Source organism: Dendrobates tinctorius, unplaced genomic scaffold, assembly GCF_039654945.1.
Source record: "Dendrobates tinctorius isolate UK_male_01 unplaced genomic scaffold, ASM3965494v1 ptg000164l, whole genome shotgun sequence".
Taxonomy (NCBI): Eukaryota; Metazoa; Chordata; class Amphibia; order Anura; family Dendrobatidae; genus Dendrobates; species Dendrobates tinctorius.
In genome coordinates this window covers 1,616,577-1,640,228 of record NW_027361831.1, presented here as the reverse complement: position 1 = coordinate 1,640,228, position 23,652 = coordinate 1,616,577, and the positions used below count along the sequence as shown (strand labels likewise).

General features: G+C 40.5%; 1 protein-coding gene across 1 annotated transcript in view; it reads left to right on the top strand.

Moving 5' to 3' along the window:
• The window catches only part of LOC141052906 (oocyte zinc finger protein XlCOF7.1-like), a 160,646-nt gene that overhangs the window by 36,770 nt on the left and 100,224 nt on the right, over positions 1–23,652 (top strand). Inside the window, exon 5 of the mRNA XM_073550226.1 lies at positions 1,915–2,569. Coding sequence (XP_073406327.1) covers positions 1,915–2,569 — 655 coding nt within the window. The remainder of the gene's footprint in view (positions 1–1,914; positions 2,570–23,652) is intronic.

The following is a 23,652-nucleotide window of genomic DNA, read 5'->3' as shown; positions in this document are numbered from 1 at the left end:
ACTGAGTCATGATACTCTTCTTCAGTGATGTTGGAGAGGGTTTTTATGGGGGAAGGGCATTGGTCTGGTGTACAAAGGGATTGTAGTGGTTGAGTAATAAAGACTTGCCTTGTTTGGTCAATCTTGTTTTTGAAGTATGAGCAAAAGTCCTCAGCAAAGATGATGGAGGTCGGAGGGGGCAGTAGTGGGCGGAGGAGGGAGTTGAATAACTGTTTGGGTTATAAGATAAAGAAGATATGAGGGTTGAGGAGAAGGCCTGGTTAGCAGTGTTGAGGGCTGATTTAAATGCGAGTTTTGCTTGTTTGAAAGTAGTGTAGTCATCTTACAAATGTGTTTTATTCCAACACCGCTCCGCAACCTTGAACACTTGCCAAAGCTTTTCAGTGAGGTTATTGTGCCAGGGTTGTCTATTGATTTGTCGCATTCAGCCATGCACGAGCGGGGAGACCGCTTCAATAGCTGATGCAAGATTGGCATTGTAGAATGTAGTGGGCCCTGTCTGTGTCGTGGAGTGAATATGAGAATAAGGATGATCTCTCTACAATATATCCCATAAGATATTTGTAGACAGCTATTAAGTCTCCTCTTAGCCTTCTTTGTTGCAAGCTAAACATTCCCAGATCCTTTAACCATTCCTTGTAGGACATCGTTTGCACTCCACTCACCATCCTGATAGCTTTTCTCTGAACTTGTCCCAGTTTTTCAATGTCTTTTTTAAAATGTGGTGCCCAGAACTGGTCACATTATTCCAGATGAGGTCTGACCAAAGTGGATTAGAGGGGGATAATTACTTCACGTGATCTAGACTATATGCTTCTCTTAATACATCACAGAACTGTTTTGTCTTTCTGTTGCATCACACTATTGACTCGTGCAGTCTGTGATCTATTAGTCTACCCAAGTCTTTTCTACAGATACTGTTGCTTAGTTCTATTCCTTCCATTCTGTACATGTCATTTTTGTTGTTCTTACCCAGATACAGAATTTTGCATTTGTCCCTGTTAAATACCATGAATCGCTGACCATTGTTGAAAATGTATCTAGATCCTTCTGAATACTTTCTTTGTATTTTCTAGTGTTAGCTGTCCCTGCTAACATTGCATCATCTGCAAATTTGATTACGTTATCTTCAGTTCCCTTATCTAGATCATATAGAAAATTGTTGAGCAACACTGGGGCCAAGGACATAATAATCTGGATGTTCTCCTTAATCTGACAATACTGTAGCTATGGTTGTACACTAATATTTGGGCACATTGTAGTGCTCAGAAGAAAAGGACAATCTGGTATTGAAACCCTGATTTGCTGGAATGGTTTTTCAGACACCTTGACATACAGAAAAGTAGAATAATGGAAAACCCCATCAATAGGAATTCATATATAGGTGTTGAAGTGACTATTTTGACCCCATAGGCCCTTTTTTTCAATTGGCATACAGTGGATGTTGCAGAGTAAAGTTCATCCTGCAACATCAATGCTATACATGTGGATGCTAAGTGTGGTTTGGGCACACTGCAAGACTCAGAAGGGGAATTGCTGTATTGATTTATGGAGGCCATATTGCTTTTCAAGAGTCACTAGTAATGTGGAAACCTATTTTTCCATAATGGACCTACGTGAGAGGCTTGCTTTATGCTGGATGAGTAGAAGTTTTAATTGGTATAATTTTTGGCTACAGCCTGTGTTTGTTTTTATGGCTTTTTTATTGCAATATTTGGGAGGCAGAACGAGTAAAGGCAGTGGAACATCATGATCAACTGGCTCATGGCTTAAGGTCTACTGTTTAATTTTGAACTGTTATTGTCTTACTGAATAATTTGAATAGAGATTGGCTATCAACATTTTATGTACAAATGTTGTAAAATTATAATTAACAATATTTTATTCAAAAATATTTTGTTTCATTTTTGGCAGATGACAGTAGCAGGAGCTCAGAGGGACATCTGACAAATTCATTTTTTAAATCAGAGGACCTTGATAGCACACAAGATGCAATTGAAGAGAGAGAGAATTTTCCAGATAGACCTTCATCTTCTCCCAGTGAAGATATATCATCTGATCCTGTTAAACAGGTCCTATCTTCAGATTCATCACGGGAATATTTTAACTACAAAACAAATCAAGTGAAACAGATGAGACCTCACACACTGGAAAAGCAATATTCCTGCTCAGAATGTGGGAAATGTTTTGCATCTGAGTCACATCTTACTGTACACAAGAAAATTCACACAGGGGAGAAGCCATATTCCTGCTTAGAATGTGGGAAATGTTTTAACAAGAAATCAAATCTTGTTATACACGAGAGAATTCACACAGGGGAGAAGCCATATTTATGCTCAGAATGTGGGAAATATTTTAGCCATAAATCAAATCTTGTTATACACCAGAGAATTCACACAGGTGAGAGGCCATATTCATGCTCAGACTGTGGGAAATGTTTTAACCAGAAATCAAATCTTGTTATACACGAGAGAATTCACACAGGGGAGAAGCCATATTCATGCCCAGACTGTGGGAAATGTTTTAACCATAAATCAAATCTTGTTATACACCAGAAATCTCACACAAGGTAGAAGCCATATTCATGCTGAATGTTGGAAATATTTTAGCTTTAAATTAAGACATGAGCGAATTCACACAGGTGAGAATATTCCATTCTGAGTATACCACAATACAGCATAATCATATCATATGATAGGTGTTGCTAACTTTAAACTACAACTAGGGTCCCTTTGTTGGCCAAATTTGACAATAATTTTTTTTATGTCAAATCCTATGTATAATGATGAACATTTGCAAAATGCTATACTTTGCCAAAGTATACTAGATGATTGTGATTCATTCATTGATCCAACTTCATTCTCCCAGTTACCTTTTTACTGTTCCCTCATTATGACATTAAATAACCAGGATAATATTACTTCTACAATTACTCAGTAACAAACAGTTTTTTGTTTTTTTTTAAATATATCCCTTTTTCCATAAAGGGTTTTTCCCATGAACAAAGTACATTTTAATCAATAGATCTTGGAATAAAAATAAGTTCCACATTTAGATGTAGTAAAAAAAATATTCCCCTGCTGAGATAATCTTAGAAATGTGCACCTGCTGTGTACTGTGTAATGGCTGTGTTGACCATACAGGAACATGGTCTGAACATACCACATGTCCTGGGAAGGGGAGGGCGCAAGAGAGAGGATACAGACAGGACAGGGTGGGATCACAGCTGATTTTTTTTCTGTGAGGCAAAATATGCTTTTAACAGGAATGGAAATGTTTGACCTAACAAAATCAGCAGTGATCCCATGCTGTCCTGTCTGTATACGCTTTTGCTTCCCCCCCCCCCTTGCCCAGGAGCTGTGATCTGTTGAGATAATTTTCCTGCATGGTCAAACACAGGCATTACACAGTACACAGCAGAGGCACATTTATACGATTATCCCAGCACAGGAATATTTTTAACATATCCAATTGTGGAACTTTATTATTCCTCCAAGTTCTCTTGATTAAAATGTACTTTGTACAGGGGCCAACAACTGAAAAGCCTGTTACTGCAATTGTAGCTATGAAAAACACAAAGGAATTCAGAATTGGCAATCCCCCCTTCTAGAGATAAAGCAGACGCTTCTCCAAAGAAGACGCTGGATGCTTCTCCAAATACGGTTTTGGAATAAATTTTGTCATTTTATTTTAAACTAGCTGAAGAGCCCGGCGTTGCCTGGGCATAGTATCTGAGTTATAACAAATTCTAATGATTATATTGCACATAAAAACATTTCACATCATATATTCAACACTACAGATTTGCAACACAAATTAACTAAACGATTACCTAAGTATTGATAGTATTTTATTTTCAACTCATTTAAGAGCCTTTTGATAAACAACATTTTTGGCTTTTCCTTTCGGTGAAAAGATGCACAGATTTTTGGCAGTTCCAGCTCTTGAACAGGCCACGTAAAGTTGACCATGAGAAAAGCATGGAGATTGCAAATCGATCCCTATTACTTTCTTGATCCATGGTTAGTCCTTACTACTTAGTATGTATTCCTTATATCCATGTACAATATTTAAAATTGATATTTGTCATAATTTTTGTATTGAATAAAATTTGCATGATATTGAGATCACATTGTTCCTTCATTTTCTCTATCGGCATATGGTCTTTTCTTGAAGGGATCGTCTTATTTGAATGTGAGGTTCTTCCTTAGGATTTTATACTATTATACACTAATTATTGGCCAGTACTTTTCCCAATATCTAGACATAAGCTGTCTAAAGAGAAACAGGCCAGTATGAACCTGGTAAGAAGGCATCTTTCCCAGACTTTGGCAAGACAACAACAATGGTGTACTGCACTGATGGTGGCAAAGATTCCCTAACCAGAGATTTATTAAACACTTCCACTAGCTTGGGTGACAAAATATCTTTATTTCTTTTGTAGATTTTCCTTGGAAGGCCATCCACCCAAGGAGGCTTTTCAGTGGTCATAGATCCTATAGTTAAAATGTTTCCAAAATTAGAGAAGCTTTAGGAAAGTCTCTTGATTCCATAGAAGGTGTGGCCAGATTGGCCTGATGGAGAAATGACATGATCTCATTCACTGTTTGCGATACTGTAGAATATTTTCAGTACGGAAGGTGAATCATGTAGTTGAGCTAATATGTACAACTCCTTGTTGGAGATGAGTTACATTTTCCCATTCTTCAAAATGTTTAAAGAAGAATTACTTCCTCTCGGCCATAACCATCAGGTGTTTTAGTCTGTGCTCTGTGTAAACTGTCCTAGGTTCTCTCTAAAGGGTCTTGTACAAATCTGTCTTACGCCTCCCTCAGTGTCTGGTGTAATCCATTATCCAAGGCCGGTTTCACATTCGCGCTTTTGAGCGCAGCGACGGCCTGAGCACGGCCACCGCTAAGCCCCGCCCCCTTCCCCGCCTCCACCGGTATCTCCGCCTCCGAGCGCATGACGTTGCATGCGTCGTGCGTCCCCTATCTTCATCACAGAGGGCGCAGGCCGTGCGCAGTCTGCGCACAGTCTGCATTTGGCGGCGCATGCGTCCTTTTGACGGTGCGCCGAGCACAACCAAAATGCAACAGGTTGCGTTTGGCGCTGCTCGGCGCACCGTCAAAAGGACGCATGCGCCGCCAAACGCAGACTGTGCGCAGACTGCGCACGGCCTGTGCCCTCTGTGATGAAGATAGGGGACGCATGCAACGTCATGCGCCCGGAGGCGGAGATACCGGTGGAGGCGGGGCTTAGCAGCGGCCGTGCGCAGGCCGTCGCTGTGCTCAAAAGCGCGAATGTGAAACCGGCCTAAGAGCTCAAATTTATCTTATACTCTTTAAGGGATCCCCTAAAATCTTCTTTCATTGTTTCACATACTCCATGCATCTAGGCCGTCCCCTCGTGCATCCGAAAGCATTCAGAAGGTGGATTCTCTATTGGTCCCCCACTATCAATCACTGATAACCAAAAAAAGGTTCAGTTTCCCCAAGAGTGATCTGACATTGTTAGAGAAAGAAGGCCAATACAATGTACGGATATGGAAATTTGCAAAGATCCAGTATTCTTGTAAGTTATTGTTTTGCGACACTTATCAGGACATTAATCTGTTGTTCCATGATTACTTTAGCACCTGATGTTAGAACATAACTCAAAGGCAAAATCACCTGCATGTAATAAATCAAGGAACTTTAATCTAGTGTCTACGACCTAGTAACAATTCTACTAAAAAAGATTCACACAACACACAGAAAAAATAACGATCATAAGTCCAAATTCATGAAAAAATTCATACAAAAAATCCTTTATTAGATATAACATACAGGTCAGGTATAACACCACTTTAGTGTAAACCGCAAAAATAATGACGACATTCAGACGTCACACAGAAGCCTCATCATTACAGCATGTAGTAAAAAACAGATCATCATGAATATAATTATAGTTATAATACCCTGAGTCTGACACAATAGAGGAAATACCAGATCATTATAAAAACTATTATGTCAAAGAGTAAGGCTCAACCAGTGCATAAGTACAAGTGAGCACTTACTAAGCGATCGCAAACAAGAAAATGTCCAGCAGCGATCATACCTTGTAGGCAAAATGACAACAGGGGGCAAGAGGCCACAGCGTTCGGCGTCCAAGCGTCTCCCCGACGCACGTTTCGGAGCCCAGCTCCTTCTTCAGGGGGCGTGGTTACAGGAGGGCAATGTGCCTTATTATAAGGCGTAAGAACCGGAAGTTCAATGAGGTGCTGCAGCTGTCAGTCAACTCCAAACCGCGCCCCTCATCCAATGAACGCTGGAAACATGCGGGCCCACATGACCAGACGTCATCAGGATGAGGGAGTTGCTTTAAGGGCGGACCACAGCGCATGCACAGGAATACTGAGCGCCATATTAGAAAAGGGCAAAAATAAGGGCAAATATAATACCTAAATCCTTAATCAAATGCAACAAAGAAACCTAAAATGGCACAGTCAGAGAGTGGATAGAACCTAATAAATAACGTAACAAAACATCAGGAGATATATATGCGTATACAGAGATTTATCGATACATATCCTCATATTGATTATATAGCAGCACATTTAAATATAATATAAGTGCATATATAGCATATTATTATTATTGCATCATTAGAATGAAAAAAATTCAAAATAAAAAAAATAAAAAAATAATAACAAAAAATGCAATATGAGTATGTACTGTCCATCAAGTATGAGACTAAATCACTGTCCAGATGAATCCGCATAATTTCCAGTAGCTATCATCATAAAACGCATATATAAATAATATATCCAATGATGTAACGCTGTATATCAGCTGTAGGTCTTCACCACTCCTGAGTTGAGTCCACGTAGATTTCCAGAAGCTATCAATAAAGACGAAATCAAAACTCCATGCCATACATCAAAAGCGAAAAGACACTCCTAAACCACCTAAAGATAAAAACATAAAACAAGAGAATTAAAAATAAATTAAAAACAAAGCTATTGCCACTGATGGAAAATGACTCAATAGATGTCGTCTAGATCACAAGAAGGGAGAGAAACTATTATATTCATTCAGCCCATGTGGCTGGAGTGTGTTAAGAGCCCAAATCCAACGGGATTCAAGCTGAGCCAACCTCCGCGATACTCCACCGCCCCGTGGAGTGGCCTCGATACAATCGATGCCCCTTACACGAAGTAGGGAGGCATCACAAGAGTGGCTGAGCCAAAAATGCCGTGGTATAGTTTTTAGGGTAGAAGCTTCCTTGTGGTCAACTGCTGCCAATATACCTAGGACATGTTCTCTCACACGAACTTTGAATGGACGTGTGGTTAGACCCACATACATGAGTCCACACGGACATGTTGCAAAATAAATAACATTCCGAGTGTTACATGTAACAGTTTTCCTAATGTCATAAGTCCTTGATCCATTGGCATTATGAAAAGTATAGCATCTTTCTATATTTGGACAAGCTACACAGTGACCACAAGGAGTGCAACCCGCTCTGCGACCCATTCCATTATCCAAAAACGTAGATTTGGGAATACCCACATGATGGCTTCTGACTAAATAATCACGAAGATTCTTTGCACGTCTAGTGGAGATGACAGGTCTTTCTGAGGTATATTTAGAAAGTATAGGGTCGGCCCTAAGAATGGGCCAAGATTTAGTAAGAATGTCCCTTACTCTGGCCGATTGGGCATGATAATCAGTGACAAACCTCACTTTGTCATCCATCGGTCGAAGATCAGATTTATAAAGTAAATCATGTCGCCGTGAATGTTTAGCTCGATTAAAGACCCGCTTCACCATACGACGGCTATAGCCCCGTTCATAAAGTCTCATTTTTAGATCCTCAGCTTGATGTTCAAAATTTAGATTAGTTGAGCATATTCTGCGCAATCGCAGAAACTGTCCTGTAGGTACAGATTGAATCACATGTCTCGGATGTGTGGAGGAGGCGTGCAAGAGAGTGTTCGTTGAAGTGGGTTTCCTAAATATATCCGTCTGTAACACATCCTTGTCATCACGTCTGAGTGTAACATCCAGAAACTCGACCTCATTCATGTCAAAATGATGGGTAATGTGAATGTTCAAATTATTAACATTGAGGGATTGCATAAAATCCTCAAGTGAGGAACTGGACCCCTGCCAGATCATGAAAATGTCGTCGATGTAGCGCGCCCAGAGAAGGACGCGGTCCATCGACAACCCATGATCGGGCAGGGAGAGGTCCCTCTCCCACAGCCCCAGGAACAGGTTGGCATAGGCGGGCGCAAAAGAGGCTCCCATAGCTGTTCCCTGGAGCTGTAGGTAAAAGGACCCCTTAAAAATGAAGAAATTATGAGTCAAAGCGAAATGCAACATTTCCAAAACAAAATTCTGAAAAGTACAGGGGAAATTCGACATGCCGAGATAATATTTCACGGCCCTAAGACCGTCAGAATGTCTAATACTGGTATACAAAGATTCAATATCCGCCACAACCAAGATGGCATCTTGATCCATATGTAAATCATCAGTAAGTCTAAGGAATGCCCCTGTATCCTTTAAGAATGAGGGAAGACTCTCAACAAATGGTTGAAAAATTGAGTCAAGCCATCGATTGACATGCTCCAAGAAATTCCCCGCTCCGGAAATAATAGGTCGACCAGGCGGACAATCCTTGTTTTTATGTAATTTAGGTAATAAATAAAGTGTAGAGATCGTGGGTTCAACAACAATGAGTGCTAATGCCAGCTCTTTCTCAATGATACCTTCACAAACAGCCCTATCTATAATACTATTAAGTTGCGTTGTATAGGCCGACAAGGGGTTGAAAGAGAGTTTTTTGTAACATGTTTTATCACTAAGTTGGCGAAACGCCTCCTTTTCATACATAGTAGTGGGCCAAATGACAATGTTCCCCCCCTTGTCGGCCGGTTTCAACACAACATCCTTACGCTCTTGAAGGGCTTTCAAACGTACACGTTCCTCCTTGGTCAAATTATCGTGCGAAATCATTTTTGGTATCTTCATCAGATCGTTAGTAACGACCTGAACGAATAGCTCTATATTCGCACAAGTTGACAGAGGGGGGAATCTCTTGGAGCGTGGTCGAATCGATGAGGGTATCTTACCCTCTATTGGTCTTTGATGCTCAATGGATAATTCCTCCAAGATTCTCAGAGCTGATTGTTCCTCCTCTGTTGGAAATAGAACATGCGCATTACCATCATGAAAATTTTTTTTAAATAATAATGAACGAGCAAACAAATGTAAGTCTTTGATGACAGAGAATGTGTCAAATTTGGCGGCCGGTGAAAAGGATAGCCCCTTACTAAGTAGAGTCAGATCGATCTCAGAAAAGGTATACTCACTCAAATTAATAACTTTGTTATCATTCATAGTTACCTTTTTCTCTCTTTTATTATTAATATTCACTGGTGATCTACGTCCGTATCTCCTATAAGGATGGAAATTGGTCTCCCTTGTCCGTCTATTATTGACACCAGATCTAGTCATCACTGATGTTGATGTTGAATCGGATAGATCACTCAATGAAGAAATTGATGTCACAGATGGAGTACGGTCAGTATATGGTGGAAAAGATGTAGATTTTCTCCAAAGGAAAATATTATTCATTTTATAATCCCTCATATCTCGGTTGAATTTAGATGTTTGAATCTCATTAATCTTTTTAACAGTAATATCAAGGGTCTTTTCCAATTGACTCTCATAATTTTTAAATAATTCAGAGGGGCATTGGGTTTTTAGAGTAGTTAAAGACGGATCTATAAAAGAATCAAAAGCAACAATAGACTTAGAATTCAAGTCAATCAATAATTGCATCATTGTGAATGAACACTTATTACACGCCTCCTCCCACTGCGTGACAAAAGACTCATCTTCCACAGGAAAAGCTGGTATGGTCCGGATACGCAGACCTCTCGGTATATATTTTAGAGATCTATATTTCTCCAAAAATGCACGATTCCACCAAGTTTTCGTTCTCCTAACTAAGTTACTTTTCAAAATAGAAAATTGACTATCCCAATCAGGGTTACTAGACGACTGTGAGTCAGTGGTGTTTCCACCAAACACCTGTTCAAGTTGATTCTGCCAAGTTTTTTCTTTGGCTTTGTAGTCCATAATGCTGAAATAACACGCATCTGTGCAAAACACAGCAATAAAAGTAAGAAAACAATTCAACATAGGTACCCAAAACATACTAAATTATATACATATAAGAAGACTATCAATTAGGTACAACAATCATGGACTAAAATGTGGACAGATCGCAGTATGAAACCACACAACACACAGAAAAAATAACGATCATAAGTCCAAATTCATGAAAAAATTCATACAAAAAATCCTTTATTAGATATAACATACAGGTCAGGTATAACACCAGTTTAGTGTAAACAGCAAAAATAATGACGACATTCAGACGTCACACAGAAGCCTCATCATTACAGCATGTAGTAAAAAACAGATCATCATGAATATAATTATAGTTATAATACCCTGAGTCTGACACAATAGAGGAAATACCAGATCATTATAAAAACTATTATGTCAAAGAGTAAGGCTCAACCAGTGCATAGGTACAAGTGAGCACTTACTAAGCGATCGCAAACAAGAAAATGTCCAGCAGCGATCATACCTTGTAGGCAAAATGACAACAGGGGGCAAGAGGCCACAGCGTTCGGCGTCCAAGCGTCTCCCCGACGCACGTTTCGGAGCCCAGCTCCTTCTTCAGGGGGCGTGGTTACAGGAGGGCAATGTGCCTTATTATAAGGCGTAAGAACCGGAAGTTCAATGAGGTGCTGCAGCTGTCAGTCAACTCCAAACCGCGCCCCTCATCCAATGAACGCTGGAAACATGCGGGCCCACATGACCAGACGTCATCAGGATGAGGGAGTTGCTTTAAGGGCGGACCACAGCGCATGCACAGGAATACTGAGCGCCATATTAGAAAAGGGCAAAAATAAGGGCAAATATAATACCTAAATCCTTAATCAAATGCAACAAAGAAACCTAAAATGGCACAGTCAGAGAGTGGATAGAACCTAATAAATAACGTAACAAAACATCAGGAGATATATATGCGTATACAGAGATTTATCGATACATATCCTCATATTGATTATATAGCAGCACATTTAAATATAATATAAGTGCATATATAGCATATTATTATTATTGCATCATTAGAATGAAAAAAATTCAAAATAAAAAAAAAATAAAAAAATAACAAAAAATGCAAAATGAGTATGTACTGTCCATCAAGTATGAGACTAAATCACTGTCCAGATGAATCCGCATAATTTCCAGTAGCTATCATCATAAAACGCATATATAAATAATATATCCAATGATGTAACGCTGTATATCAGCTGTAGGTCTTCACCACTCCTGAGTTGAGTCCACGTAGATTTCCAGAAGCTATCAATAAAGACGAAATCAAAACTCCATGCCATACATCAAAAGCGAAAAGACACTCCTAAACCACCTAAAGATAAAAACATAAAACAAGAGAATTAAAAATAAATTAAAAACAAAGCTATTGCCACTGATGGAAAATGACTCAATAGATGTCGTCTAGATCACAAGAAGGGAGAGAAACTATTATATTCATTCAGCCCATGTGGCTGGAGTGTGTTAAGAGCCCAAATCCAACGGGATTCAAGCTGAGCCAACCTCCGCGATACTCCACCGCCCCATATTGCATTTTTTGTTATTATTTTTTTATTTTTTTTATTTTGAATTTTTTTCATTCTAATGATGCAATAATAATAATATGCTATATATGCACTTATATTATATTTAACCCCTTCACTACCAAGGGTGGTTTGCACGTTAACTACCGGGCCAATTTTTACAATTCTGACCACTGTCCCTTTATGAGGTCATAACTCTGGAATGCTTCCATGGATCCCGGTGATTCTGACATTGTTTTCTCGTGACATATTGTACTTCATGTTAGTGGTAAAATTGCATTCAAATAACTTGCGTTTATTTGTGAAAAAAACGGAAATTTGGCGAAAATTTTGAAAATTTCGCAATTTTCCAACTTTGAATTTTTATGCCCTTAAATCACAGCGATACGGCACACAAAAAACTTAATACATAACATTTCCCACATGTTTACTTTACATGAGCACAATTTTGGAACCAAAATTTTTTTTTGTTAGGAAGTTATAAGGGTTAAAAATTGACCAGCGATTTCTCATTTTTGCAACACCATTTTATTTTTAGGGACCACTTCACATTTGAAGCCACTTTGAGGGGTCTATATGATAGAAAATACCCAAAAGTGACACCATTCTAAAAAATGCACCCCTTAAGGTGCTTAAAACCACATTCAATAAGTTTATTAACCCTTTAGGTGCGTCACAGGAATTTTTTGAATATTAAAAAAAAAAATGAACATTTAACTTTTTTTCACAAAAAAAATACTTCAGGTTCAATTTTCTTTATTTTACCAAGGGTAACAGGAGAAATTGGACTGCAAAAGTTATTGTGCAATTTGTCCTGAGTACGCTGATACCTGATATGTGGGGGGGAACCACTGTTTCGGCGCATGGCAGACCTCAGTAGGGAAGGAGCGCCGTTTGACTTTTTCAATGCAAAATTGGCTGGAATTCAGATCGGACGCCATGCCGCGTTTGGAGAGCTCCTGATGTACCTAAACAGTGGAAACCCCCCAAGTGACCCCATTTTGGAAACTAGACCCCCCAAGGAACTTATCTAGATATGTGGTGAGAACTTTGAACCCACAAGGGCTTCACAGAAGTTTATAACGTACAGCGGTACAATTAAAAAATCATATTTTTTCCACAAAAATGATCTTTTCACCCCCAATTTTTATTTTTCCAAGGGTAACAGGACCCTAAAAGTTATTGTGCAATTTGTCTTGAGTACGCTGATACCCCATATGTGGGTGTAAATGACTATTTGGGCGCATAGCAGAGCTCGGAAGGGAAGCAGCGCCATTTGACGTTTTTGGCTAGAATTGAGATCGGACACCATGTCGCGATTGGAAAACCCCTGATGTTCAAAAAACACTAGAAACCCCCCACAAATGACACCATTTTGGAAACTAGACCCCCCAAGGAACTTATCTAGATGTGTGGTGAGCACTTTGAACCCCCAAGTGCTTCACTGAAGTTTATAACGTACAGCAGTACAATTAAAAAATCATATTTTTTCCACAAAAATGATCTTTTCACCCTCAATTCTTATTTTTCCAAAAGTAACAGGACCCTAAAAGATATTGTGCAATTTATCCTGAGTACGCTGATACCCCACATGTGGGTGTAAACCACTATTTGGGCGCATGGCAGAGCTCGGAAGGGAAGCAGCGCCATTTGACGTTTTTGGCTGGAATTGAGATCGGACACCATGTCGCATTAGGAAAGCCCCTGATGTACCAAAACAGTAGAAACCCCCCACAAATGACACCATTTTGGAAACTAGACCCCCCAAGGAACTTATCTAGATGTGTGGTGAGCGCTTTGAACCCCCAAGGGCTTCACAGAAGTTTATAATGCCCAGGCATGAAAATAAAAAAATCATATTTTTTCCACAAACATGATCAATTAGTCCCCAATTTTTTTATTTTCCCAAGAGTAACAGGAGAAATTGGACCCCAAAAGTTGTTGTCCAATTTGTCCTGAGTACGCTGATACCTCATATGTGGGAGAAAACTACTGTATGGGCACACATCAGGGCTCGGAAGGGAAGTAGTGACGTTTTGGAATGCAGACTTTGATGGCATGGTCTGCGGGTGTCATGTTGCTTTTGGAGAGCCCCTGATGTACCTAAACAGTGGAAATTCCCCACAAGTGACCCCATTTTGGAAACTAGACCCCCTAATGAACTTATATAGATGTGTGGTGAGCACTTTGAACCCCCCAGTGCTTCACAGAAGTTTATAACGACCGGGCGTGAAAATAAAAATATCGTATTTTTTCAACAAACATCATCTTTTAGTCCCCAATTTTTTTATTTTCCCAAGGGTAACAGGAGAAATTGGACCCCAAAAGTTGTTGTCCAATTTGTCCTGAGTACGCTGATACCTCATATGTGGGAGAAAACTACTGTATGGGCACACGTCGGGGCTCGGAAGAGAAGTAGTGACGCTTTGGAATGCAGACTTTGATGGATTGGTCTGCGGGTGTCATGTGCGTTTGGAGAGCCCCTGATGTACCTAAACTATTGAAACTCCCCATAAGTGACCCCATTTTGGAAACTAGACCCCCCACAGAGCTTATCTAGATGTGTGGAGAGCACTTTGAACCCCCAAGTGCTTCACAGAAGTTTATAACGCCTGGGCGTGAAAATAAAAAAAACATTTTTTTCCGCAAAATTATATTTTTGCCCCCAATTTTTTATTTTCCTAAGGGTAACAGGAGAAATTGGACCCCAAAAGTTGTTTTGTAATTTGTCCTGAGTAGGCTGATACCCTACATGTGGGGGTAAAACACTGTTTGGGCGCATGGCAGAGCTTGGAAGGGAAGGAGCACCATTTGACTTTTTCAAAGCAGAATTGGCTGGAATTGAGATCAGACGCCATGTTGCCTTTGGAGAGCACCTGATGTGCCCAAACAGTGGAAACCCCCCAATTATAACTCCAACCCTAACCTCAACACACCCCTAACCCTAATCTGAGCCCTAGCCCTAACCCTAGCCCTAACCCTAACCCTAGCCCTAACCCTAAACCTAACCCTACCCTAACCCTAGCGGGAAAATGGAAATAAATACATTTTCTTTTAGTTTTATTATTTTTCCCTAACTAAGGGGGTGATAACGGGGGGTTTGATTTACTATTTATGGCGGTTTTTATGTTTGGCGTCTGTCGCGCGCTAAAAGACGCTAAAGACGCTTTTTATTGTAAAAGTAGTTTTTGCATCACCACATATTGAGAGCTATAATTTTTCTGTATTTTGACCCACCGAGTCATGTGAGGTCTTATTTTTTGCGGGACGAGTTGACGTTTTTATTGGTACCATTTTCGGGCACGTGACATTTTTTGATCGCTTTTTATTCTGATTTTTGGGACGCAGAATGAACAAAAACCAGCATTTCATGAATTTCTTTTGGGGGGGTGCGTTTACACCGTTCCGCGTGCGGTAAAATTGATAAAGCGGTTTTATTCTTCGGGTCAGTACGGTTACAGCGATACCTCATTTAGGTGATTTTTTTATGTTTTGTCAGTTTTTTGCAATGAAAACAATTTTATATAAAAAATAATTATTTTTGTATCGCTTTATTCTGCGAGCTATAACTTTTTTGTTTTTTTGCGGATGATGCTGTATGGCAGCTCGTTTTTTGCGGGACAAGATGACGTTTTCAGCGGTACCATGGATATTTATATGTGTCTTTTTGATCGCGCGTTATTGCACTTTTTATTCGGTGGTATGATAATAAATCATTATTTTTTGCTTCGTTTTTTATTTTTATTTTTTAAGGGGTTCGCTAAAGGGGTTAACTAATGGGATAGTTTTATAGGGCAGGTCATTACGGACGCGGCGATACCAAATATGTGTACTTTTATTGTTTCTGGGTTTTTTTATTTTGAAAAAATGGATTTATTGGGGAATATTTTTTTTTTTTTTTACTAATTTATTTAGCGATTTTTTTTAATTATTTTTAACACTTTTTTTTTTTTTTTTTACTTTATTACCTTGTCCCAGGTGGGACATCACTGTCCTTTGACAGATCGCTGATCTGTCACATCACAGATCACTGTGACAGATCAGCGATCTGTCACAGGCACTGCTGCAGACTTCCTCATGCCTGCGCTTTGCAGGCACTGAGGAAGCCAGCTTCCTCAGGCCCCCGAAGGCCCCCGTCGCCATCTTGGATTCGGGGGCCTGGAGGAAAGGAGCCCCCCGCAGCAGCGCTGCACATTGCGCTGCTGTGGGGGGCTCAGGGAAGCACGGAGGGAGCCCCCTCCCTGCCGATGCTTCCCTTTAACCCCCGGTACACCGCGATCGCATTTGATCGCGGTGTGCAAGGGGTTAACATGTCGGGGGCGGTCCGTGACCGCCCCTGACACATTGTGCCGGGTGTCAGCTATGATAATTAGCTGACACCCGGCCGCGATCAGCGGCGCTCACCACGTGGGTGCCGCTGATCATGGTGACGTAATATTCCGTCCATGGTAATTAGGTCCATGGTCACATGGACGGAATATTACATCAATTGTAGGTAAGGGGTTAAATGTGCTGCTATATAATCAATATGAGGATATGTATCGATAAATCTCTGTATACGCATATATATCTCCTGATGTTTTGTTACGTTATTTATTAGGTTCTATCCACTCTCTGACTGTGCCATTTTAGGTTTCTTTGTTGCATTTGATTAAGGATTTAGGTATTATATTTGCCCTTATTTTTGCCCTTTTCTAATATGGCGCTCAGTATTCCTGTGCATGCGCTGTGGTCCGCCCTTAAAGCAACTCCCTCATCCTGATGACGTCTGGTCATGTGGGCCCGCATGTTTCCAGCGTTCATTGGATGAGGGGCGCGGTTTGGAGTTGACTGACAGCTGCAGCACCTCATTGAACTTCCGGTTCTTACGCCTTATAATAAGGCACATTGCCCTCCTGTAACCACGCCCCCTGAAGAAGGAGCTGGGCTCCGAAACGTGCGTCGGGGAGACGCTTGGACGCCGAACGCTGTGGCCTCTTGCCCCCTGTTGTCATTTTGCCTACAAGGTATGATCGCTGCTGGACATTTTCTTGTTTGCGATCGCTTAGTAAGTGCTCACTTGTACCTATGCACTGGTTGAGCATTACTCTTTGACATAATAGTTTTTATAATGATCTGGTATTTCCTCTATTGTGTCAGACTCAGGGTATTATAACTATAATTATATTCATGATGATCTGTTTTTTACTACATGCTGTAATGATGAGGCTTCTGTGTGACGTCTGAATGTCGTCATTATTTTTGCTGTTTACACTAAACTGGTGTTATACCTGACCTGTATGTTATATCTAATAAAGGATTTTTTGTATGAATTTTTTCATGAATTTGGACTTATGATCGTTATTTTTTCTGTGTGTTGTGTGGTTTCATACTGCGATCTGTCCACATTTTAGTCCATGATTGTTGTACCTAATTGATAGTCTTCTTATATGTATATAATTTAGTATGTTTTGGGTACCTATGTTGAATTGTTTTCTTACTTTTATTGCTGTGTTTTGCACAGATGCGTGTTATTTCAGCATTATGGACTACAAAGCCAAAGAAAAAACTTGGCAGAATCAACTTGAACAGGTGTTTGGTGGAAACACCACTGACTCACAGTCGTCTAGTAACCCTGATTGGGATAGTCAATTTTCTATTTTGAAAAGTAACTTAGTTAGGAGAACGAAAACTTGGTGGAATCGTGCATTTTTGGAGAAATATAGATCTCTAAAATATATACCGAGAGGTCTGCGTATCCGGACCATACCAGCTTTTCCTGTGGAAGATGAGTCTTTTGTCACGCAGTGGGAGGAGGCGTGTAATAAGTGTTCATTCACAATGATGCAATTATTGATTGACTTGAATTCTAAGTCTATTGTTGCTTTTGATTCTTTTATAGATCCGTCTTTAACTACTCTAAAAACCCAATGCCCCTCTGAATTATTTAAAAATTATGAGAGTCAATTGGAAAAGACCCTTGATATTACTGTTAAAAAGATTAATGAGATTCAAACATCTAAATTCAACCGAGATATGAGGGATTATAAAATGAATAATATTTTCCTTTGGAGAAAATCTACATCTTTTCCACCATATACTGACCGTACTCCATCTGTGACATCAATTTCTTCATTGAGTGATCTATCCGATTCAACATCAGTGATGACTAGATCTGGTGTCAATAATAGACGGACAAGGGAGACCAATTTCCATCCTTATAGGAGATACGGACGTAGATCACCAGTGAATATTAATAATAAAAGAGAGAAAAAGGTAACTATGAATGATAACAAAGTTATTAATTTGAGTGAGTATACCTTTTCTGAGATCGATCTGACTCTACTTAGTAAGGGGCTATCCTTTTCACCGTCCGCCAAATTTGACACATTCTCTGTCATCAAAGACTTACATTTGTTTGCTCGTTCATTATTATTTAAAAAAAATTTTCATGATGGTAATGCGCATGTTCTATTTCCAACAGAGGAGGAACAATCAGCTCTGAGAATCTTGGAGGAATTATCCATTGAGCATCAAAGACCAATAGAGGGTAAGATACCCTCATCGATTCGACCACGCTTCAAGAGATTCCCCCCTCTGTCAACTTGTGCGAATATAGAGCTATTCGTTCAGGTCGTTACTAACGATCTGATGAAGATACCAAAAATGATTTCGCACGATAATTTGACCAAGGAGGAACGTGTACGTTTGAAAGCCCTTCAAGAGCGTAAGGATGTTGTGTTGAAACCGGCCGACAAGGGGGGGAACATTGTCATTTGGCCCACTACTATGTATGAAAAGGAGGCGTTTCGCCAACTTAGTGATAAAACATGTTACAAAAAACTCTCTTTCAACCCCTTGTCGGCCTATACAACGCAACTTAATAGTATTATAGATAGGGCTGTTTGTGAAGGTATCATTGAGAAAGAGCTGGCATTAGCACTCATTGTTGTTGAACCCACGATCTCTACACTTTATTTATTACCTAAATTACATAAAAACAAGGATTGTCCGCCTGGTCGACCTATTATTTCCGGAGCGGGGAATTTCTTGGAGCATGTCAATCGATGGCTTGACTCAATTTTTCAACCATTTGTTGAGAGTCTTCCCTCATTCTTAAAGGATACAGGGGCATTCCTTAGACTTACTGATGATTTACATATGGATCAAGATGCCATCTTGGTTGTGGCGGATATTGAATCTTTGTATACCAGTATTAGACATTCTGACGGTCTTAGGGCCGTGAAATATTATCTCGGCATGTCGAATTTCCCCTGTACTTTTCAGAATTTTGTTTTGGAAATGTTGCATTTCGCTTTGACTCATAATTTCTTCATTTTTAAGGGGTCCTTTTACCTACAGCTCCAGGGAACAGCTATGGGAGCCTCTTTTGCGCCCGCCTACGCCAACCTGTTCCTGGGGCTGTCGGAGAGGGACCTCTCCCTGCCCGATCATGAGTTGTCGATGGACCGCGTCCTTCTCTGGGCGCGCTACATCGACGACATTTTCATGATCTGGCAGGGGTCCAGTTCCTCACTTGAGGATTTTATGCAATCCCTCAATGTTAATAATTTGAACATTCACATTACCCATCATTTTGACATGAATGAGGTCGAGTTTCTGGATGTTACACTCAGACGTGATGACAAGGATGTGTTACAGACGGATATATTTAGGAAACCCACTTCAACGAACACTCTCTTGCACGCCTCCTCCACACATCCGAGACATGTGATTCAATCTGTACCTACAGGACAGTTTCTGCGATTGCGCAGAATATGCTCAACTAATCTAAATTTTGAACATCAAGCTGAGGATCTAAAAATGAGACTTTATGAACGGGGCTATAGCCGTCGTATGGTGAAGCGGGTCTTTAATCGAGCTAAACATTCACGGCGACATGATTTACTTTATAAATCTGATCTTCGACCGATGGATGACAAAGTGAGGTTTGTCACTGATTATCATGCCCAATCGGCCAGAGTAAGGGACATTCTTACTAAATCTTGGCCCATTCTTAGGGCCGACCCTATACTTTCTAAATATACCTCAGAAAGACCTGTCATCTCCACTAGACGTGCAAAGAATCTTCGTGATTATTTAGTCAGAAGCCATCATGTGGGTATTCCCAAATCTACGTTTTTGGATAATGGAATGGGTCGCAGAGCGGGTTGCACTCCTTGTGGTCACTGTGTAGCTTGTCCAAATATAGAAAGATGCTATACTTTTCATAATGCCAATGGATCAAGGACTTATGACATTAGGAAAACTGTTACATGTAACACTCGGAATGTTATTTATTTTGCAACATGTCCGTGTGGACTCATGTATGTGGGTCTAACCACACGTCCATTCAAAGTTCGTGTGAGAGAACATGTCCTAGGTATATTGGCAGCAGTTGACCACAAGGAAGCTTCTACCCTAAAAACTATACCACGGCATTTTTGGCTCAGCCACTCTTGTGATGCCTCCCTACTTCGTGTAAGGGGCATCGATTGTATCGAGGCCACTCCACGGGGCGGTGGAGTATCGCGGAGGTTGGCTCAGCTTGAATCCCGTTGGATTTGGGCTCTTAACACACTCCAGCCACATGGGCTGAATGAATATAATAGTTTCTCTCCCTTCTTGTGATCTAGACGACATCTATTGAGTCATTTTCCATCAGTGGCAATAGCTTTGTTTTTAATTTATTTTTAATTCTCTTGTTTTATGTTTTTATCTTTAGGTGGTTTAGGAGTGTCTTTTCGCTTTTGATGTATGGCATGGAGTTTTGATTTCGTCTTTATTGATAGCTTCTGGAAATCTACGTGGACTCAACTCAGGAGTGGTGAAGACCTACAGCTGATATACAGCGTTACATCATTGGATATATTATTTATATATGCGTTTTATGATGATAGCTACTGGAAATTATGCGGATTCATCTGGACAGTGATTTAGTCTCATACTTGATGGACAGTACATACTCATATTGCATTTTTTGTTATTATTTTTTTATTTTTTTTATTTTGAATTTTTTTCATTCTAATGATGCAATAATAATAATATGCTATATATGCACTTATATTATATTTAAATGTGCTGCTATATAATCAATATGAGGATATGTATTGATAAATCTCTGTATACGCATATATATCTCCTGATGTTTTGTTACGTTATTTATTAGGTTCTATCCACTCTCTGACTGTGCCATTTTAGGTTTCTTTGTTGCATTTGATTAAGGATTTAGGTATTATATTTGCCCTTATTTTTGCCCTTTTCTAATATGGCGCTCAGTATTCCTGTGCATGCGCTGTGGTCCGCCCTTAAAGCAACTCCCTCATCCTGATGACGTCTGGTCATGTGGGCCCGCATGTTTCCAGCGTTCATTGGATGAGGGGCGCGGTTTGGAGTTGACTGACAGCTGCAGCACCTCATTGAACTTCCGGTTCTTACGCCTTATAATAAGGCACATTGCCCTCCTGTAACCACGCCCCCTGAAGAAGGAGCTGGGCTCCGAAACGTGCGTCGGGGAGACGCTTGGACGCCGAACGCTGTGGCCTCTTGCCCCCTGTTGTCATTTTGCCTACAAGGTATGATCGCTGCTGGACATTTTCTTGTTTGCGATCGCTTAGTAAGTGCTCACTTGTACCTATGCACTGGTTGAGCCTTACTCTTTGACATAATAGTTTTTATAATGATCTGGTATTTCCTCTATTGTGTCAGACTCAGGGTATTATAACTATAATTATATTCATGATGATCTGTTTTTTACTACATGCTGTAATGATGAGGCTTCTGTGTGACGTCTGAATGTCGTCATTATTTTTGCTGTTTACACTAAACTGGTGTTATACCTGACCTGTATGTTATATCTAATAAAGGATTTTTTGTATGAATTTTTTCATGAATTTGGACTTATGATCGTTATTTTTTCTGTGTGTTGTGTGGTTTCATGCTGCGATCTGTCCACATTTTAGTCCATGATTGTTGTACCTAATTGATAGTCTTCTTATATGTATATAATTTAGTATGTTTTGGGTACCTATGTTGAATTGTTTTCTTAAAAAAGATTCAGTACACAGAAAATCAGACATTTCAGCATGCAGCCATGGCCGAAAGTGTTGGCACCCTTGAAATGGTCCCAGAAAATGAAGTTTCTCCCAGAAAATTATTGCAGCGACATATTTTGTTGTACACATGCTAATTTCCTTTTGTGTGCATTGGAACAAACAAAATAATCAGAGCAAAAATAGGCAAATAGGACATAATTTCACACACAACCCAAAAAATGGGCTGGACAAAATTGTTGCTCTCCTCCACTTAATATTTGGTTGCACACCATTTGGAATAAATTACTGCAATCAATCCCTTCGTATACCCACCAACAAGCTTCTTTCACCTTACACGTGGTGCAGGGCAGTAGCCATTGGCGCATTACTAGTCTCTTACGCCCAGGATTATTACATGAAGGTGGGGGTCCTGGCTCGGTGTGTGGACTTATGCTGTGAGGGCACTACGCCCATGCCGGCTACATGTAACCAATGATGAACTGCCAGGACCAATTGTGTGTCAGTTCAAAGAAGGAGACCATAATTTCAAAATAAACATTTTGCTGAACAGGACCTTGGTAGGCAATATATACCATAGACATCGGGTACGCAACATGTTTAACGTTTTCTTCACAATACAGAGCATTTTCTACACAGTTTCAATTCCTTCATCCTTACTCATTTATTCTCTATTTTTACCATTCCTCTTCGCTCCACCACAACCCAGCTCAGTATTACAGACGAGATTGTAAGAGTCCTATGCTGAACCCACGGTTCCGCATGCTTAGTAGCTTTCCTTTTCCAATATGTCCTGTCCTCGTCCCTTCTGTCTCTGGCGCTCTACAACATCCACCTGGGGTATTCTCATCATCTTACATAGTGTGTTCCATTTAGGCCCATTACCTCTTTGAGTTATAAACCCTAGACCGCACTGATAGGTGTCCTGACCTAGGACCTGTGTCCGATCAATCATTCTGTTCTGCTTCCCTGCTCAGGATCTCACTATCCCATGTCTCCTCTCTCATTGGGGACATCCACATGATGCAGCGCTGCTTACATTAGACCTTAGATTTTTCTGCTTTCCTGATGCAAACAGTCTCTTGTGCCTTCAGCTTAGCCCCTTCCCCACTGTGGGCTAATACCAATCAAGAATTCTTGCTGTCCCTACAGTCAAACATCACACACTATCGGCATTACTTACGCAAGTCACAATACAATAACATATGTTCATCAAGGAGGTAGACTCCTCTTCACCTGAAGGAACGCTGCCTCAATAAATAGTCTTATCCCAGAATGCAGCCAGCTGGGCAGGTAAACATACGTTGCTTACCAGATTAGTAGCGTATTTTTTGGATTATAAGACGCACTTTTTCCTCCAAATTTGGGGGGAAAATGGGGGATCGTCTTAAATGGATATACCTTACAGGTACCGCTGCTGCAGGCCGCAGGCTGGATGAGGGGGGTGTCCAGTGCAGCTGCCATTGCCTCGCGGTGCCACGGAGGTGTCCAGTGCTACGGGGGGTGTTGGGCGGTGCTTGCCCGGTGATGCTCATGCTGGTCTCTAGTGGAGCCCCAAGCAGATGCATGGGTTTCCTGTGTGGTGGACTCTGGGAAAATGGCCACCGGGGGGCGGCGCATGAGCAGATGGAGATCTCCACTGGAGACCATCATGAGCACCTCCGGGCAGCACTGCCTGACACCACTGTAGCACCAGAGACACCCGCAGCTAATGCCGCAGCAGGTACCTGGAACAAAATGCATCTTTCTATTTGGAGGACTCAGTAAGTGTTATTTTTAATATTCAACATGGACAGGTTACCAATTTCAGTGAGAACTGAGGTTTTTCTTTGGAGTAATAAACAGCTGCCTGGATTCCTTCACAGATTGCAGCTAACAGGGGGCAGCCTCTGGGCATATATATCACTGTAA